Below are 21,029 nucleotides of genomic sequence, written 5' to 3' on the forward strand. Positions count from 1 at the left end.
TCCGTCACTCCACGCGCAGATCTCGAGCGATCTGAGAGAATACTCGTCGTAAACGACCATTTTGGACTCTTTGACGTCTCGTTTTCATCCACTGCTGAGAGCACACATCATCTCTGACTACGCAAAACTCGTCCGGCCGGCTGTGAGGCAGGTAAGACAACAAAGTACGTCATCGCACGCTATCCCAAAATCTCTGGTCCAATGCGCTTCCCTGTGGACGGGAGCAGCAGCGCACGTGGCTCTTGCGTAGAATTTTTTGTTCGATTTTCAAATCCCGGTTATTCATCTATCGATAGAGATCATCATGTGTTTTTTTCCCACCTTTCAATCGTGATTTTAAAAATAGCTACCTTTTCATACGATTTTCATTTTATAGAAACTTCGGTGGTGTGAACTCTTTATACACCATCGTTTGCGTTCGTGTGCCTGCGTTCAAGAATGATTGTAGTATTTCTTGGTAATTAGGAGGCAAATCAGACTTCCTTCTTCAAGAGAGAGGATACTTCAGACTTTCTTTTGAAATGGACCGTAACCAACAACCTTGTTTATCTGAAAATATCATAGCGATATAGTTAGAAACATACATATTCACAATAATGTCTGAAGATGTTTCAGATGTTGTATTTCAGACGATATATATGAGGGGATGAGAAGCCAAGGGGTCCAAGTGATTTTTTTCTAAATAGGGTGAGGTAAAGTTAATTGTTAGAAGAAATACACAAAAATTGGTTGCCAAGGGATACTAGTGAGTCTCAGTTCTGTGCTGACATCGAGTGGAAAATGAAATGCACTATGTCAAATATCTAATTGATCTCGTTTCCTTTCTATACCTAATTTCTGTACCTAACTATGTATGGAAAAAAGAAATCACTTCTACCCCTTGACTTCCAAACCACTCATATTAGTTCATTGAAAATTATATGCTGTCAACTCGGAAAGGACGCAATATTTGAATAATCCTTCTCGTCGTAACCATATGCCACGTTTTTCACTTTAATTGTTATTATTCAACAGATTTATGAGAAAAGTATGCTGCTTGAAAAGGTTTTTCCGGTATGATGGCGTCGAAATATTCCATATGAAAATAAATCATAAACAGTTCATTTCTAATAATTAAGTAATTATTCTTGATACACTCCAAAAATGTTTTTATGCTAAATAGTGTGGAACAATAATCTTAAAAATCAGTGAAAAGGTAAAATTTTCTTGTAAAATTGCATCCATAACTGAGTTTGAAAGAATTCGTCACGGCTAAAAGTTTCACGGACGGAATAATTCCAGGCATTTAAGGGCTGTATAAAATCATGTCCACAAACTTCCTTTGGAAAAAATACTATTATAAATTTTTATTTCCACCATCTCACTGCTATATTCTCGTTGTCTCTTGTTAACGGCTCATTATCGTGTGACAAACTCTTCAGATTCTTTCATATTATTACTGAAAACTCACTAGTCTCTAACAATATTACACCAGGGGCGGTCTGGGGAAATTGAGGGCCCTCGGCTGGAGATCATGACGGGGCCCTCCTTAAGCCTGAATCACACGATCATTTTTTTTTTGTCGCGAAAGTAATCACTATCGAGATCACTTTTCCCGTCACGAAAAGCAATCGCTCTTGTGATCATTTTTCTGAATCACGCGGTCACTCCCGCCGTCGCTTTTCGCATCATTTCCAATATCACAGCTCGTTGTCATAGGACCCACATCACGAAATTATGTAGCGTATTTGTTTATTTATGTCGTTCCCACAATTGTCAAACGTTGCGCTGCAATCGCTCCATAGGGGAATGCGTTCCGATTGGCTGATATGGGGTTTTAGTGACGGTTTTAGCGACGGAAAAAGCGACCGGACGAGTGATGAAAAATAGCGATGGGAATCCACATCGCGATCGCTATCGCGAAAAACAATTGCCGCCGACGATCATTTTGCGCAGTGCTCGCGATAGTGATCACTTTCGCGACGAAAAAAAATGATCGTGTGATTCAGGCTTTACCGGGGGATGCAGGATTCCCCCCCGGAAAATTTTAAGATATCGCATTCCCGGGAATGAATATTGACGCTATTCTTGCTCTTAAAAACTGGATAAAAGTTAATAAAAAATAGAAATTTCATAAGAAAAAAACTATGAAAAGTGATAATATCAAAGCAGAGATAATGTAATAATTTTTATGGTTATGGTGTATATTTAGTGTGTTGTTTCCTTGAAACTGCATTGAAATCTAAAACACCTCTAAAATAACCTTTTCGGATAACCCTTTCAAAAAAGCATCAAGTTCTCTTTTATCTTCAGAAACCTTTATTTTACTTATTTTTATATACCTAATCTTTTTACACTGAGTATGTTGTACAAAAAGAAACTAATGACAACGCATAATTTTCTAATTGCAAAAATATTTGGCTCAAGTAATGAGTATTTTTATTGCGCCTTTCATATACGCTTCACGATAGACGCGAGCGTTGTGGGGGGGGGGGGGCTAGTCTCGGGGCCCTCGGCGATTGCCGACCAGCCGACATGGCCAGACCACCCCTGTATTACACCAGTGGAGAGAGAGTCTGATTGCCAAGAATCAGACCATAGTCTTTTTTTCTAAAATTACTTAGCTCTTCTGACACCACACCTGTTTTTATGCTACTTATTCATTTTTATAATTTACAGCATTGCTTTTCATTGCCTTTTTAACTCTCGGAAGCGTAACTGTTTTAATTTTTATATTTTTAAAATACCGAAAAGTAAATATTGGCTTATATATGTATCAGAAACAATAATATTTAACTATATTAATTAGGTTAGAAACTCGATTAGTTTTTTCACGATGTTTTTTTTCCAAATGGTTGGGTCATAGCTGACCTCGGTTGCATGAGTAAGTGGTGTATCCTGGGCAGTCTCGGATAAAATTATCGGTCCTTGTTCAGTCCGAGATATCTAGCATTATTGGGCTCCTCTTGATATCCCAGAGGTTATTCTTATATTCGTCACTGTGTGGTTAGACTTGTTTTCATTCGGTTATCGCAAAGCACCGAGGGAGATTAAAAGTTAGAGAATGTCAAAAGGAAAGTGCCGTTTAAGTCATGTCGATCCATCCTCACAAGTTATTCGATCCATAAAATTCAAAATTTGCAAGTCGAAGCAGAACTACGTGAATACAGCGAGCTATAGTTCCTAAAACTGGTACAATTTCACCTTTTGTTCCATTCAAGAGGACAGAATTTGGAAGAGATGGACAAAATAATATTTAATCATACCATTTTCCTAATACAGGTCATTGGTCTGGTTGCATAATATAAATTTTTTGCCAGGCAGCCGATTCTTTTGCCAGCTTCTGTGTCAATTCGGAAATTATCTTCGTTAAAAAAAACTTTATTTTGGATACCAGCCATATTTTGTCAGCTTCTGTGTCAATTGGGAAATTATCTTCGTTAAAAAAAACTTTATTTTGGATACGAATCAATTTATAATTTTGACTGCATTTTCATCTTGTAATTGAGAATTATTTTAGCAATATTTGTGTCAATTCCAGGAAAAGTCCTACTATGTTAAGGATGAGACAGCCTCACAGAAATGGCTTGTACAGCTGAACGATTTTGTGGCATATTTTCGCATCACTTTTGCCGGAGCGCCGTGTTTATAAGGTGTCCTTTTCACTTTTTCTGAGTTTTACGAGTTTGATTCAAATTCACCTGTCTGTATCATGGACCAATTGTGTCATGGCTCGTAGTTTAAAAAAATATATTCAAACGTAGCGTGCATATAATTCTATTTATTCAACCTTTTATTTTTCATATTTTCTTTCTCGCAGGAAATCCTTGTACCCCCTTTTCAGCATGATGTGCATACTAGTTTATTGTGACTTGAAAAGTGCCCAGGATATGCTCATTGATAATGATACAATGCAATTTATATTTACGAAAACAATAATTAAAATGAAAAATTGCCGTAGTTTCACCGAATTTATTTGAGCATGACGCGTTTCGTTGTCAAGACGACGCGTTTCGTTGTTTTTTAGGTGCAACAAACGAAGCGTCTCGTGATCAAATAAATTCCGTGAAAATACTGCAATGTTTCAATCAAAAATTGTTAATAACTTCCATCACATCGTGCCAAATATCATACATAATTATCAAAAGCAAATTTCAGATGCAAACAATGTGATTACATGACGTTCAGAGAGATTATTAAGATTGTTTAAGAATAGAAATATGATGGAGATAATCGTGGTTTGTTTTGTTAGTTTAATTATTAATATATTTAATGTAATTTAGTTATCAATATAATTTCATGGAAAAAATAATACATCAATGCGTTGAAAAGTATTTTAGCAGAAATTTAACTCAACCTCCAAACTGAAAGAAGTCACCAGTTGTGATACCTTTGTGAAATCAGCCCGCAAACTGGGGAGAATTCATAGTTTTCTATGAATTATTTCGCGTTTACTAAAGATCAAGAAGTATTAGCATAAATTACCTTCAATGAGTTCACAAGACATCTAAAAAAAAACAAAATCTAGAAATTAATTTAATCGATTATCATTTCGTACTAATTGTGAATGTAAAATTGGGGTTAATAAAATTATTTTGATTTAAAAAAATTGATCCGGCAAAAATTATCTTTAAATGTTGAATTTTATTACATTTAACAGATACTATCTGCACTTCCTCGATGAAATGTCTTACTGTAGTCATTTCATTGCTTCTGCAAACCTAATGGCAGCGTTGAAGCTGCTTATCTGTGAACCGTTGATGGCGGTAGACCTCGGGAGACGATGTCTATAAGATACACACGGTTAGGATCATAAGCAAATAAGGTGTTGCGCAAGTGCTATAATTATCGCCCGTTTATTACGCCCGTACTAATTGCTTTTCTTTATCTATGCTCGCTCACTTTTCGCGAGGCAATGAATTTTCCTTGCCTACCGGGAGCTTTTCATGAAGGTGCGTGATTCTCGGGCTTATATCCGAAGTCGAAACGCTCCGCGTCTTTTAAGGGAACTCGCTACCGCGGAGGACGAGGACGAACCGCTCCAGCTCCACCTATGTTTTATGCGGTTTAATACTCGGTTTAAAGTTGTGCAATACATTTTTAAATATTATGGTAACACACAGGATATAGCATGTAAAAATTTACCTGTATCTTCTGGTATTTAAATTTATGTTTCAAATATACCTCCATTTCAAATATTTACCTCGGTTTACAAAATAATTGAAAGAGAAAAGAAATATATTAAACTCGGTCGTAAATAGAAGAGTGGAACTAGTAGAACTTATTTGGCATATAATGAGGCATGGAGGGGATCCTATTGATAATCCTAGAGGGACATGTGGATAGAAAAAGGCCCAGAGGAAGACCACGGCTCCAGTTTATAGACGCAATAATGAAGGTATTTTTCGGTGATTTATAAAAGACTTAAATTTTCTGAGTAAATAAAAGAGATCCTTGTAAAAATTTGTCTGAATCTCAAATTTGAAAGCTTTTCCCAAGTTTTTTTGTCACAGAGAAACTAAACTCTGTATTTCCTTATCGACCGATCTTTTTTCGTGATTTAACGCTCATTAAAATTCATTTCACTTTCTTGAAATTTTCAGGGTTTGTAAATAATACCAACATTTTACAGTATCGTATGCATGGAATATATGAGTGCAAAAACAAGATAATGACCAAGGTTTAAGTTTCGAGACAAACGAGAAACAAATAATGGTTCTTGCATTCAGAGAGTAGAACTTAAGGATTCAATAATGTCAGATGACCTTATTTGGAACTTAATGTTGAAAATAACTATGTCTGCTGTTAAAAGGAAGGCGCAGCTCCGTGTGTTTCTCTCATTTTTTTAAATTGGTCATCATCTGGTTCTTGCACTCAGGTCTTGAATTCGAAAATTTTGCATTAGTATATTTTCTCAGATGTAAAATTTACTCTAGGAGTACTCCAAATCACCTGAAAATTTAAACTTCATTATAACGCAATTTTTAGACGAACAAGCCGTTGCCTGACCTTAGAGCATACTGATATTTATAATTATGATCTGATATCAATAATTATCACAAATGTTACGAATAGGCGTACTGCGTTGGTTTGCAGCTACGTTTTACGCCAAGAAATTTTGTCCAAGGTAGTTGGGGCTATGATTCGATACGAATATGACGACGAATAACGATCTTCACGTAAGCAATGACGACTTTCTCTTGTAATCTTATTTTATTATTATTGTAATATACTTATCGATACAAATAAGGCAATTTTCGGCCATCAATCTTTCTGGGTTTAGAAATGATATCGTGATAATATGAACAATTCAGGGTCGCTTTTGTGTTGTGTAAAATGAAAAAATATCTGTGAATGAATCCGCAAGTTTTCATCAAGGTTCTCTTGCAATGTCGATTACTTTACTTCTTTTAAAGGTTGGTTAACATATGTGAGGAAGAGACCATTTATTCATATTCCTACTAATTTCGAGACTAATCTGTATCTGCTTTCTCTCAATGAATGATGAATCACTGTCTATATGATAAATATATCGGTTTGCATCGTTGTAAGTACAAACAAAGTTTTCACCTATAGGACTAGGATTTCTTAATACAGATATATCATATCCTGTCATTTATGCAAAATGTAACATTACTTGTGGCATGCAAGTTGCCTATGTTTAGGGATTTCAGTTATCCCTGACTTAGTGTAGCGAAAGAAATTGCGGTATCGTGCTAAGCATGTGGCTACCACTAAAATAGTATCTTTGATTTTCATTCAAAATGTTTAAAATTGCTCCAGTTCTCTTTCAGTGCAATCAAGTTTCTCATCTACATAATATAAAGCTATTTCGCAATTGGCTTCCACGTCCTTCGGCTAATTTGACCAGCAGATACGTGGTTAATCTATTCACATGAGAGTCATCGTATATTTCCCCATAACGCCTTCATAATTACCACATGTCCGCTAAATTTACTTGTATTCTTGACGCACGAAGTAGTGTAAAGGTGATTCTGCCTGACTACTACTTCCGTGACTAATTTGCTGGTGTAAATTATACCTTTGAAATCAATCCTTTTTCTGTTATTTGACGTTGAACACATCGATTCCATAATTTAGCAAAAATTACCCTAATACCACCCATGTATTGTATTCCTCTTAGATACTTACTCAAAAAAAGATTCTCTATGTTGTTTTGTAAGCTTCATTATTATTTATTCATCATCACTGGTCAAAAATCCTAAGATTTTTTACGCAGCTTCTTGTCTCCATTCAAATCTCCTATCAGCTAATCTATTCACAATTACGTATTTCTTCTCTATCACGTCCTTCTTTACCTGTTCCATATATTTTATTCGGAGTCTTCCGTGCTTACCATCCGCTTGTCCTTCGACGATTGTATTCATGAGCCCATCACGTCTCAAGATATGGCCTAGAAGGTTGTTTCTTCTTCTCATCAAGGAGGCTTCTCTTCTTTCTTCTTCTTAGAACATCCTCATTTCTCTCTCTTTGACGATCCATTTGATCATCTTTATTCTTCCGAAGCATTGAATTTCAAAAGCCTCCTCAACTGATTTCCCCGCTGCTGTCATTGGCCATGCCTCACCTCCATGGAGAAGTATACTCCAAATTTTATTTCTGATGGAATATTTCCGTAATCTACATCATATAAAACCCACTTCCACTTAGTGAAATGGTATCGTAGGTTTTCTTAGCGAAATAAGTGAAGGAATTCTTCTCGGGATTTCCTCCGCGTCAATTTATCCATATCCGGCTCATTCAACCTTGTGGATAACCCGAGAATAATTCCTTCAAACAGCCGACCCGCCGCCATTCATGGCCGTAAAAGCTCACCAATACAATGCCGAACAAAGACTCTGTGGAAGAAAGCGAAGGATCAAGGAGGAGTAGAAAGGTTAAGGTTAAGGCGGCTAAGAGATTACTTCCTTAAGAAGGAGACTGCATTTTTCGAGTTTTGAAGCAGATGCATGGATACTTTCCCCATGCTTGGGGATGCAGCCCAATCTTTGCTACCTGGGCCGAAGCTCTTCTGCATGTAATTTATGTTATGTTTGCATTTCACATTTTTAGGGTGCGGATAGCAGAAGAAATAGCCGCATAATCTGAATTATCGCGTTACTCTCGCCTTCATTGTTGTTCTCACACCATAACGTCTCGCCAGTCGACATTTTCCCGCCTTCACCCAGCCCCGAACGTAAGATGGCGTCATAACCACTACTGTTTCTTTCGCTTGTTGGTTCAAATTTCTACTTTGTGTAATTATTTTTGTGTTTGCATTTCACATTTGCAGGGCGTGGATAGCTGAAGAACTTGCGAAGTGAGTAGAATTCGCGCGTTTCCACCACTTCCATTGTTGTCCTCGCACCGTCGTCGCGTCGCTTCTCGCCAATTGATATTTTCCCGCCTTCGCCCAGCCTCGGACGAAAGATGGCGTCCACGACGCTGCTGTTTCTCGTGCTGGCCATCGGCGGCGTGGTGTCGCGCACCATCCCCCAGTGTCCTCCGATAGACGCGCCACCGCACTGCACCGCCGCCTCGTCCCGCCGGGCCATCACGTGCCACCGGATTGCAGATCCGCTGCCTCTTTTACCACTGCTGTCGGCGCGCAGGGAGAGGTCAGGCGGGCAGCAGGAAGACAGCGTCGAGGATGCAGACAACAGCGCGCCGGAGGGCCAGGGGTCCGGAGCGGGCGGCAGGGAGAGGCGGCGGGCGGAAGAGGCGATGCTGGCGGGAAGACGGAGCGAGGTGAAGGCCGAACTGGTGCGCTCCATCACCTTCTGTGCATATCCGGATGACATCATCGACCTGGGACCGATTATCAAAGGTTAAAACCACTAAGGAGTAACAACTAATTTTGGAACACGATATATGTATAATTGTTTTCAATAATAATACGTAGTCACCCACGAGTCCCATTTTATTGATGGGGTCGGGTTGGGTGGGAGAGAGGGGAGGTTTTTTGGGGATAAACCCCCCCCCGCCCCCCCCCCAGAGTTCAGAGAAATTTTAAAGTTTAATCCATTTTACTAAAATTGGATTGATATTACTAATAGAATAGTGAAGGATTAATAAAATATCCCCCAGAAAGCCGTAAAACTCATCATTTTCAACCAATTATCTTAAAATTCCGCAATTTATTAATCTCGCACCTACCGCTTATCCTGGTGGGTACACCATACCCCCACACACCCTAGTATTAGTTGCACCTAAACCCCCCCAGCCTTAATTCCTAGCTGCGCCCCTGGTTGACACACAATATAAGCGGAATCCTTTGCCTTTACGTCACCGAGAGCCGGCGAGGTCGGTCGCGAATGCCGCCAGGCCAGCAAAATGGGAGTCAAACTCCAAGAGCAAAAGCCCTAACTGATGGAATGCACGAGGAAACTAACAATCACGCACAGGTTGTGCCGTTGGAGTGTTTTCTTTCGGGATACATGGTGAGGTTTTTCCTCTGAGCCCGAAAGAAAATCCTTCAATGGCCCAACGTGAGCATGGAAGTGAGTTTCCTCAGTGCATTCCATCCGCTAATCTTAAATCCACTAGGGTTTTTACCCTTGGAGTTTGACTTCAGCTTCGGTAGCTTGGTCGCACCCGCGTCCGTCCTCGTCGGCTGTCGGTAAGTACAGTGAATCCAAAGGATACAGATTTCTTCATGTGCCAACCTTCCAAGTTTTCACCGATCAGTTAATTTGGGCTCGTGAGTGTCTGCTTATTATTGAAAACCATAGTACATGCAGAGAGTTATTTAAAGTATGTGACACCTGTATTTTACTAAGACGAGTCAATTTGTCGAACTTCCGTGTGGAAGTGGCGAGGGTGAAAGTGAACATTCTCTTTGAGGATTCCACTGAGAACCCTTGTTATTGCTACAAACCATATGTTTCCACACTATTTTATACTTCAAAGCCATAAGCATTAGTTTTCATGAGACACACAACTATTGGTTATCCTGTCTGAGTTGGCCTTTGCAATGATCGTGCCTTTCCCTTGAGAGCAAAAGCAGAGGAAATACTGCCCTGCTGAACAAGCTACCTCGAACAAGCTCACCCCCCGGTGGTGACTTTCTCCTCTTATCCTTATCATTTTGCTCATTTTGGTGCCAGGAACTTTTCTCACAGCTATACCAAAAGAGGCCATATTTCATTGGGTAAATTCTTCTGAGGTTGTTGTCTCCATGATGGTCGATGTTTCATTAGAAATATTTTCCAACATCCTTGGGGTTGAGGTTAGAGCTGCCATAAGAGCCATGATCATCAAACATCAACCCTAAAGATGTTGGAAAAGAAATTTCAATGAAACACTGGCCGCCACGGAGACACTGACCTGAGGTTAAAACTGGGAAGAATATATCCAAGTTCTCTACTGAGGAAGCAGGAAATCCTTCTCACTGATTAATATTTCTTCCTACTTTATCTTCACTTATCCTAAACAACATTCGGGTTGAAATACTGAGTGGGTTAGTGAGATGATAATCCTGTGTCATTCATGCATTTCTGGCTTAGTTTGGAGTGAAAAATTTTGCTTACAATATATTCGAATTTCATTTCTGACTCTAAAAATCAGTGGTGGAGCGAGGAGGGGGTCCGAGGGGTCCGGAGCCCCCACCCAAAATATAAGGGCACACTTACTTTGAATCACAAAGGTAAATCAAATATTCAAAAATCATGAATTTACAAATGATACATATTTTAACTGCAAAAAATATATTGGATTGAATTGAAAAAATAATTTTTTTTAAGGAGCAGTGAATATTTGAATTCCAATTTTGTTTCTAAAAATTGTAGAGTTCCCCGAGCTGCGTCGCTTGACTGTGGCTCCAGGCAGTATGGTGAGCCACGTGGTGGGCTTCGACCTGGAAGACGAGGCTGGGGCCTCATCTTCGTCTTCCTCTTCCGAGGAAACAGCCGGGGCCATCGGGGGTGAAGGAACGGGGCCAGGGGGAGCAGGCGGGGGCGACGGAGGAGCGCAGGAAGGGGAGGAGGAGCGGTGGGCTGCACTTCTGCGCCTCAGTGCCTCATCCCTCTCCCACAGCAACATCAGCGCCATCATGGGCCCAATGGAGCCCGAGGAGGAGGAGAGGCTGATGAGGTTGCTTCGGCGGAGGAGGCTACGATCATTGGACCTCTCTGGCAACAGGCTGAGGACTTTGGAGTCAGGGAGATGGATAAGGCGTGTGCACAAGATATACTTGGCAGGTGAGAACTACCTTGAGGTCTCTTTGTATGATTTTTATATTTAACTCTTTCATAGGTAATGATCAACGAAGATATCATACTTCCCAAAAATTTATTATAATAGCTTACTACACACGTTTCAATCGTTACACAATCATTACCCGTTGTAATAGAATTTATGGGCAGTAGGATATCTTTGTTGATCATTTGATATGTTGTTTCACCACATCTCTCTGCAAAAAGTTGACTTTCATAGGTAAGTCTTGCTTCTATGGTCAGACTTTTATGAATCCTCTGTCTTCATGCTAAAATGTAGGAAAAGATTTCCTACCCACTTTTGAGACACTTACTTGATGTAAAGTCACGAAAGAATTAACCAAATGCATAATTTCTATATTTAACTCTTTCATTATGAATGACTCGTGTTCATAGTGTAACTTTGTCTAAGCAAGCAAATGAATGACATGTTTATGTGGCATTCATTTTTTTATGCTAGCAAATGGGTGTGACCATGGGGCTTGGGTATAGACATGCTGCTGCTAAGTGAGCAGACTATGAAAGCTTTTTTAGTCTAGGTGTAACCTGATGGTAATTAATTTATTGAATCAAATCTATCATAGGAATTAAACGTAGGTCATACTTATATCGATGTTCTATCCTCAACCTCAAGATGTAGGATAAGATTTCCATTGAAATGCCAGCCTCTTAGGAGACACTTAGTTGATGTAAATACAAAGAATAATTTACCCAATGAAATACGGCATGATTTGGTATAGCTCTGTTGTAAGTTCCTGGCACCTAAATGTGCAGAATGGCAGAAAAATGAGGGAAATTAAAAAGGTATATTGAAGCCAGGGGTACAATTAAAATTTCTGTGGAAAATTGCCTGAATCTTTTAATTTATTAATAATCAATCATGGAAACCTGATTGAACTACTGGTGATATAAAATCAGGTAGAGTTTCCTCATTAGAGTAGTTAAAATTTACTACAGAATTTGATGTAATCTTTTGAATATTGTAATTTGATTCAGAAAGAAAATTCTTTACATGAAATATAGCTTTTAAATATTTATCGTAATTTATCTAAATTTTGATTTTTATTAACATATGCTACAAATCGCACATAAATTGCAGAGAAAATTCAAAGTTTGGATGAGGGAGGAAGTTCCTTTAAAATTCATGCCTGGATTCACCTCTGATGCTATGACGACCAAGTGAAAGAGGCTAGTGTAAGGCGGAATGAGTGAATTTGAAACATTCACTCGTTCATTCAGTCTCGTGTGCAACACATGATTTCTTAGGAAAATAATTGTGACTATAAGTCTACAGGCACTCAGTTCTCAGTATCAGGGGTCTCCTTTTTTGTCATTATTGTATGAAAGATTTGGAAATCAGGATGTTGAAATTGATATTCCCATCAGTCTGATGTATTTCAGGAAACCCATGGGATTGTTCAAATGGAGGTCTACGATGGTTGGTGGCTGACCGTGACCGGACATTGCCATCTCGACTTGGAAGGAGAATAGCTGACAGAGACAAACTCATGTGTCGTGATGATGCTTATAGTGGGAAGCCGCTCTTTCCAGTCATGGGCCTTATAAAAGTGAGTAATAGGATCTAGTAATAAGGGCTCGACCTCTTTTTCCATTCATTCTCCTATATTTTTTAGTATTCTGTCTGTACTATCTTTCTATCTGCTAGAGATTAGGACATTTATTAAATATTTCCCACAAGCTTACATGTGAATGACAAAGGAGTGATGCTGGACTTTGTAGAAAGCTTAAGAAATTTAATCTTATCCCTGTGTGCATTTTAATAGTGTTTTGAATTACCTAATCCTATGTTCCACCTCCTCCCCTTAGTTCTCAGTGACGTTACCGCCTGCTACCACCCCAAAATCCATTAGTCTGATGCCACGGGGAGAATCAGCATCAATTTTGGGGGGGATAAATGGTCTGGCTCCGGGGGGTATGGAATGCCCCCTGGAGAGAGGGATGTTCTCCTGTGTAACATTTTCTAAATTCCCATTTTTTACTCATTTTGGAGCCTAAAATTTTGTTTTTACTCTTAGCAACAAATGAAATTGAGCAATTTTAAGCATTGAAGAAGTTAAACAATGTAAAATTAATAAAAAATTTAAATTTTTGATAAAATTTTGGTGGAGGATAAGGTCATGACCCATGTAATCCTCCATAAATCTGCCTTTACCTGATCCCAGGGAGAAATGGGTGGTGGAATCCACGTGGAACCCACGTGGAATCCACGTTGAGTGGTGGATATTTGGTGGTGGTTGATATTGAGTGGTTGGACCCACGTGGAATCCACGTTGATTTCAAGTGAATTTGTGGTGATTATCATAAAATGTTAAACAGAATTTCTAATTTGTGGAACTTAACTCTCTGGTGACATTGCGTCATTTATCATCCTGAAACCACGCTAGTTATGTGAAAATGTATCGCACATTCTATTTTTATATAATTCGTGGAAAGGCAGCCATGAGAGCACATGAAAAATCGTAGACACATATATAGAAGGTTTAGATATAGAGTGGTTGAGGTTTTAATGGTTTTAGGACAGCACCTACTGCTGTTTTAATTTTTCCACCAAATTTCCACGTGGGTTCCACGTTGATTCCACGACCAAAAACACGTGGTATCCACGTTAATTATCCACGTGGGTTCCACGTGGATTCCACCACCCATTTCTCACTGGGATGCCACTAAATTATGTTTATCCCTTCCCTCGCTATTGTTTTCTACCTTACTCTCCAAATTACTCACTGCCTAATGACTGTCTTCCTTTTTATCAATTCCTTCCCTTGTATATGTCCTCATGCAAGAAGAGCTTTCCTCGCAAAAATTTAATCTATACTCTTGAAGATGACCTCAAGGACAAAACCATTGGAGTGTCTTGAATGTAGCTGTGGAATAAGGAGACATGTTTTCAGGGTCATTATGTTGTCATGATTTCAGAAATAGATTCAGCACCAAAGTTGGGGATGACATGGGGGGCCTGGGGAGTATGGAATACCCCCTGGAGGAGAAAAATTTATCTCCTGTTTAAATTTTTTTTAAATATATACCCATATTTTACGCATTTCAGAGCCTTAAATTTCATTTTTTATTCTTGACAACTGATGAAATTGAACAGTTTTAGACATTTAAGAAGCTTAAAAATAGGGAAGAAATAAATAGCCTACTTTAAGTTTAAAAGAATCATATTAATGTTTCATGAAACAGAAAGAAACAAAATTATTTATTGGTAAAGGTTTACAGTGATGATGAGGGTACTTTTACCCATGCATTTGCATATAGTACACTCTCTTAACTCATTTGCAAGGGTACAAGAACTATTCAACTGATAAAAATTAAAAATTGTTGATAAAATTTGGGGGGGTGTCATGACCTCTGTGACCTTCCCCCTAAATCTGCCACTGTTTGATTTTACAAAGCAAACTTGCCGACAATTGGTTTGACAATAACCAACAATTAAATTTTAACATTTCAAATTTAGCAGTTAAACTTTCAGCCATGTGTGTGTGTGCAATTGCAATTCCTGTTTCTTCTCAGCACTTGCATGACCAGTGTCCGGATAGTCACCCGTGGCACTGCAACTGCACCATGACAAAAGTAGTGTGGCACAGTGGAGGGGAGGTGGGCATGATATGGACGGGAGGAAAAGGGAAGCGACCTGATTGGCTGGTGCCTGTGATAACAGTTGACTGCAGTCACCGAAACCTATCCCGACTGCCATCTCGCCTACCAGATAACACCACCACACTATTTGTGAAGGGTAATAGAGTGAGTGTTTCATAGTTTTGGGCTTGAATGCTATTGCTCACCTAGTATACATACTTGGATTCAGTGCTAAATTTCAGTCAGAATGCACTGGAATGTCATTCCAGCACCTCTTGGAGAAAATTGGGTACTATTACATAATAATAAACATGTGTGAGTACCATTTATAAATAAAAAGTTTTAAGGCTGTTTTACATGGGGCATGTCATTGCATAGGTTAGCATTGAAAAAATTTTGCACTGAAACTGCAAAAATGCAAGCTTGGAGTTAGAGTGGGGCCTATTTTGCCATGCTGCATTCATCCATTCTCTCATCCATTCTAATAATTCACCGCTTTACACAAAGCAATTTTGATTGTGCCTTAAAATTCAAACATTCATCAGTTTGCTCAATGACATGCCCCATGTAAAATGGCTATTAACCCTCTTAGTGCTATCTTTTTTCGTGGGGTACTGGCAAGAAAATGCAGAGGGAATTTTTATAAAATGTAGCAACTAGGAAAAAAAAACAATACAAAGCTATTTTAATATGTATCCACAAGCGTTTTTTTATGATTTAGGTTAAACTGGTTCAGATTGACAAAATATTTTACATTAATTGAAATAAAATATATCAATTTAATAAGTTATAGCAAATTAAAAATGTACTACGTAAGAGCCAATACACATATCAGCTCGCCGCACTAAAAGGATTAAAGATGCTATTTTTCATTTTTTGGTAAAACATGATTTTTCATGGAGAACTTTAATTATAAGTTCTTTTAAGAAAGGAAAAATTGAGCACTACCTTGATTTTGATTGAATTCATCAAGCTAAGACACCCACCTTGATTACAGCTGCATTCTGGGTCATTTACGAGGCTTTGATTCCAGCCAGACACATAGCCAGGGTGGGAGGGACTTTGAGGACTTCAAACCCTCCAAAAGTGATTCCCTTGCAATATATTTGCTGAGGAGACTACTGGTTTAATAAAATATATCATTTTACGATGTTCAAATATCTGTGTAGGGAACCCATTCTCCACCCAGGAAACCCCTGAAAAAATTTCTTGCTATTTGACCGATTCCAGTCGGAATTTACAAGCTAAATTCCAGATGGATTTTGGTTTACGCAACATAGAGTTAAGCTGAAATCCATTCTGATAATTACAGATGAAATAAAGTTTGAATGTAGCATATAGTAAAGCTGTACTTGGGCTTGCTAGCAGGAATGTCCTGCTGAATTTTAAATTTCACTCTGTATTTTGCAAGGTGGATTCCAGCCAGAATGCAGCTACTGGAGCAGTAAAGCTAGCATGCTTTTGCATAATTATGATGAAAAATTCTGCTTTCAATTATATGGCTATAAGTTTTAAATGTACCATTTTTTTCTTGCTGCAGATATCTGATCTTCGGCCCCTGGTGATGAATGAAGACTACCGTGATGTGAGGGACATCTACCTTGATGATAATGACATCTCATCAGTAGATGTTCTGGAAGGATCTCATTGGTTGATGAACTTTCGGTTGTTCAGCCTTAAAGGAAATCAGTTGACCAGGGTGAGTTTGGCTCTAGATCAAGTTCAAAAAGTGAAATTAGAGTTTGGAGGACATACATACATACCATAGCTTTGTCGTGAGTGCAGCTTAAATCTTTGTAGCCCTTAGAGTGGCCATAATATCCACCATATTATACAGGGTGGAGAAAAATTGAGTCTCAAAAGTTTAACATTGGATATCTGATGCCAGTTTGAATCAAAATTGATGATAATTTTTAGGTAAAAAACAAACCACGTTTAAACTACAGAAACTTTGAGTCAAGTGCTCCTATTGGCTGAGAGTTTGCGCTGCTGTTGGATGCTATGGACAACTCATGACTTCCAATGCTTTGCCTTCCGTAGATTGTGTTACATCCAAGTCATCCTGTAAGAGGGCAAACTATTGGTTTCTTTAGTTTAAAAATGGTACGTTTTCGACCCAAACATCAATATTAATTTTGGTTCCATCTGGCATCAACTATCCAGGGTTAAAATTTTGTGGCATAAATTTTCTCCTCCCTGTATAGAACACATATCAACTTATGGGTAAAGGGTGGTTATTGCTGTCAATCTTTCCTGGGAAAAATAGGGATGCAGGTATCTTGACCATACCCTCATTTAGAGTCAGATTAGAGAAGAAGTGGGCTGTCACCCAAGTATACTAAAGAGAGATCGGAAGAAACACTGCGGAAATCAGTACTTTTCGTTTGTAAGTAAAATTCAACATCAACATGATTAAAACACTTCCAAAATCTTTATGCTCATTGCAAAAATACTTATTTATCCTTCCACTCCCCTGTGCAGATACACCCTTGATATTTCATGCTTATATCCTTGGTAGTTTTAGCTTTCTCTTTCAATAGTTTTCCAATTCCAGGTACATAATGCATTACATTTTTCTTTGCGTGGAAAACTTCCTTTATTATCTCATTCAAAAAGAGAAAATACATGATGTTATTTCAAAATAAATTTTCTGTTCAATATTGGGCGTACCCAGTGAGGGGCAGAAGGGGGCAGCTGCCTCCCCCTAGAAGCCAAAATCGCAATAGTCTAAGCAAAATCAGGATTGAATTGGAACGAAAGTATTCAACATATTTTCTTTTAACACACGAAATATGATGTATATTAGTATGAGATATGTAACTAAAATAAAACTATTTTTCAAGGAAATAATCTCATAAATTCCATGGCTTGGCCCCCCCATAGACCATGATTTGTCCCCCCCCTCCTAGACAATGGCTTGACCTCCCTGGTTATGATCCTGGGTACGCCCTTGTGTTCAATAACATGGATGCAGAAAATCATTAGAGTTACTATAACGACAAAGTGGGGCACTGATTGAGTGGAAAATCATTGTTTTTCCCCCCCAGCTGCCAGTGTATGCCATTGATGCAGCCCTGGAGCGTAATTCACGAGCTTGGGGCCTCTTCCTTGGCGACAATCCCTGGGACTGTGCATGTGCATGGGCCCCTCAGCTACGAGATTTCCTGGCCAAATACAGTACATCGGTGGCTCGAGATGCTGGGGATGTCCGATGTGCATTTGCGGAGGGAGATGACCTTTCTCTGGAAGCAGTAAGTGGTCTAGTACATGTACAGGGATTTTAAGTGAACCATTGCGCATCAGTGGCCCATTAGTAACCCTAGGGCTGTGGAAGATCATGATTTAATGTAACACTATTTAATACACGCTACACACTACACGCTATTTAATGTAACACTTTTTCTGTACATTGGGTTAACACTCATAAGAATAAACAATTATTATTATTATTTTAGCTAGCAGTCTGTATGGGAGAGAAGTAATAAACATTTTTCCCCTCTAGCCTGGCCAAGTGTCTTGCAGGGAGTGAACCCTTATTATCCAGGGTGACCATTCCTTCTTTCTTACTAAGGGATTGGCATTTGTCAAAGGCACATTAACCCATCATAACCCAATCTTGCTTCCAAGTAAAATAAAAATGCTTACATTTCCAGCTCTCTTAAGGAAAGATTTTTTTGGGATTTATCTGACAATATCGTGTTGAAAGATACCTATGTTTTTCTTTTGTTTGTTGTTTGCATTTATGGGATGTATTTCTGCCACTAGTGTCTCACTCATTTATTTGAATGAGTGTCTCTTCTGGTACTATATGTAACATGTGCCTAGTGAAGGATTATTAAACATGTGCTATTTTATATCTCACGTTTATTTGCTAAATCCACCATAAAACCAACAGATTTAAACTGCATATTCTTTTGTGCTGTAAAGTTCAATGGTGTAATATAATGATGATTGAGTAGAAATTCTCCCATTTTAAAAATGAATGGTCTTGAAATTTTATTTCTCCCAGAAGCAGCTCTGGGTTAGAAAGGGTTAACAGCGTGGACCGAATGGGAAACAATATGAAATGGGTGATACGATAGGATATTCTGTGAAGGATGGCCCTTGAGAGTTAAGCCCCACAGTGATCCTTACGATGAGGGAAAGTGACCAATTGCTAGATACCCGGGAAGCAATAAAAATTTTAGGAAACTGGTGCAGGATCAATAGTCAAACGTTAAAACACATTTTTTCTGGCAGTCAGCATGCAAGACGTATACAAATGTTCCCGCAGTCTTACCTGTGGGGAACCTCCCCACGGGAATTTTTTATAAACTTTAAAATAAGGAGTTTCGAGCCATGTTTATTAGATGTTATGTGTGTGTGGTGCCTTCCTGGCACTAGGCTTCTTTTACCCCTCTCGGACTTGCGAGGTACCTATCCCAGTGAGAAATGGGTGGTGGAATCCACGTGGAATCCACGTTGAGTGGTGGATATTTGGTGGTGGTGGATATTGAGTGGTTGAACCCACGTTGATTTCAAGTGGATTTGTGGTGATTAGCATTAAATGTTAAACAGAATTTCTAATTTGTGGAACTTAACTCTCTGGTGACATTGCGTCATTTATCATCCTGAAACCACGCTAGTTATGTGAAAATGTATCGCACATTCTATTTTTATATAATTCGTGGAAAGGCAGCCATGAGAGCGCATGAAAAATCGTAGACACATATATAGAAGGTTTAGCTATAGAGTGGTTGAGGTTTTAATGGTTTTAGGACAGCACCTACTGCTGTTTTAATTTTTCGACCAAATTTCCACGTGGGTTCCACGTTGATTCCACGACCAAAAACACATGGTATCCACATTACATCTCCACGTGGGTTCCACGTGGATTCCACCACCCATTTCTCACTGGGATGGCACCTAGGACAGCGACCTTAGCCAGGTGGAAGTCCCTAGTGGAGGCATTTTAAACTAGATGCTCTACCACAGCCTCTATGGTATCCTTGATTGAAATAACCCATATTATCCTAATTTTAGTGTACTGGGACTGGCCAACAGTGATAACTTTGCTGAGTCACCTGCAATACATGAAATGTGCAAAAATTCCACAGAGAAAATCTGGCTGTGGCACTGTGCACAAAATATCCTCAGCAGTCCAGACAAACTTGTCCGGTAAAAACCACAAATTTCCACAGAGGGTAATGATGCCTCAGTAGCTTAACTAGTTAAAGCACTCAACCAGATATCTGGAGATCCGGGTTCGTATCCTGGACAAGGCAGTGGTGGATACAGGAAAAGCTCAAAGAGGGGCACATAATATATCTTAAGCTACCTTTACTTTTATAATAATAAAAAAATAATCAATTCACATGCAAAATTTGAGAAAGTTTTAATTTAAACTGATTATACACCAGAGGTGTCATGGTGCCGGAACGCCATTCTGGCACTGGTTAACAAAAGACATAATAGTCAAATAACACTTTTAACAATTTTTTTGCCTCAAAATTACTAATACATATATACATTTCAAACAAAAATTTTTGTGATAAAATGTAAATAAAAACTTATAATAAAAGAACAAAAAGATTAATATTTCACATCTAAAAAAAGTTAAGGGAAGTGTGTTCCGGCACTGATAATTTTGCCATGATGTCACTGTAGTACATACACCTATGCAAGACAATGCCATCTTATGATGTAAAAATGTTACAATTGTGGTTCTGCAATGGTTGGCAATGTGGGCTGCCCCGCAAGGGGGGACGCGTGCCCCCCACACCCCTAACCGTATCCACCGCTGGATCAAGGCAAATGATTTTTTTCTCTGTGGAATTTTCTCACCATATTATGCTTTTATCAATGTTTCCTAGTTTACTTTTTATCAGGAACCCTCATAACTTCAAGTGGTGGAATACATAATAAATTGGTCCTGTTTTTCTTCAGGTAGTGGACCTGTCAAGGAGAGAAGTCTGTATTGAAGGAGGGGAATGCAGTGGTGATTGGTGCTATGGAGATTGGGGTGACGGTCCAATTGAACCATTGGATGTAGCCAACATTATTTTGCTCCTGCTTCTTATTTTTGTGCTCTCCAAATTAGCTTTTGATTGTTTCATATACAGAAGAACTGGCAGGCTTCCATGGATAGTCAGCAAGATTCCTTAATAAACCTTTTGTGCTTCTTTCAATTGTTGTGAAAAAATGCAATCTTAATCAGTGTGATGAGGAATAAACACTCTGTGTCGTTCCATTTTAAAA

At 38.8% G+C, this 21,029-nt stretch overlaps 1 protein-coding gene across 1 annotated transcript; it reads left to right on the forward strand.

Annotated features, from left to right (window-relative positions):
* On the forward strand, positions 1-21,029 carry LOC124168656 (protein singed wings 2). Its single transcript, XM_046546918.1, has 8 exons — positions 1-151; positions 8,273-8,806; positions 10,767-11,177; positions 12,594-12,760; positions 14,727-14,957; positions 16,333-16,491; positions 17,840-18,043; positions 20,718-21,029. Exons 2-8 carry the CDS (start codon positions 8,410-8,412, stop codon positions 20,934-20,936), a joined length of 1,788 nt encoding a protein of 595 aa, XP_046402874.1. The 5' UTR covers positions 1-151; positions 8,273-8,409; the 3' UTR covers positions 20,937-21,029.

Source organism: Ischnura elegans, chromosome 12, assembly GCF_921293095.1.
Source record: "Ischnura elegans chromosome 12, ioIscEleg1.1, whole genome shotgun sequence".
In the NCBI taxonomy this organism is placed as follows: domain Eukaryota; kingdom Metazoa; phylum Arthropoda; class Insecta; order Odonata; family Coenagrionidae; genus Ischnura; species Ischnura elegans.

What these genes read in the sequence shown, in the direction of transcription:
- LOC124168656 (XM_046546918.1), top strand. Translation starts at nt 8,410, where the DNA reads ATGGCGTCCACGACGCTGCTGTTTCTCGTGCTGGCCATCGGCGGCGTG. An exon ending in CCTGGGACCGATTATCAAAG is followed by an intron (nt 8,807 to 10,766) that starts GTTAAAACCACT and finishes TAAAAATTGTAG; the next exon opens with AGTTCCCCGAGCTGCGTCGC. An exon ending in CAGTCATGGGCCTTATAAAA is followed by an intron (nt 12,761 to 14,726) that starts GTGAGTAATAGG and finishes GTTTCTTCTCAG; the next exon opens with CACTTGCATGACCAGTGTCC.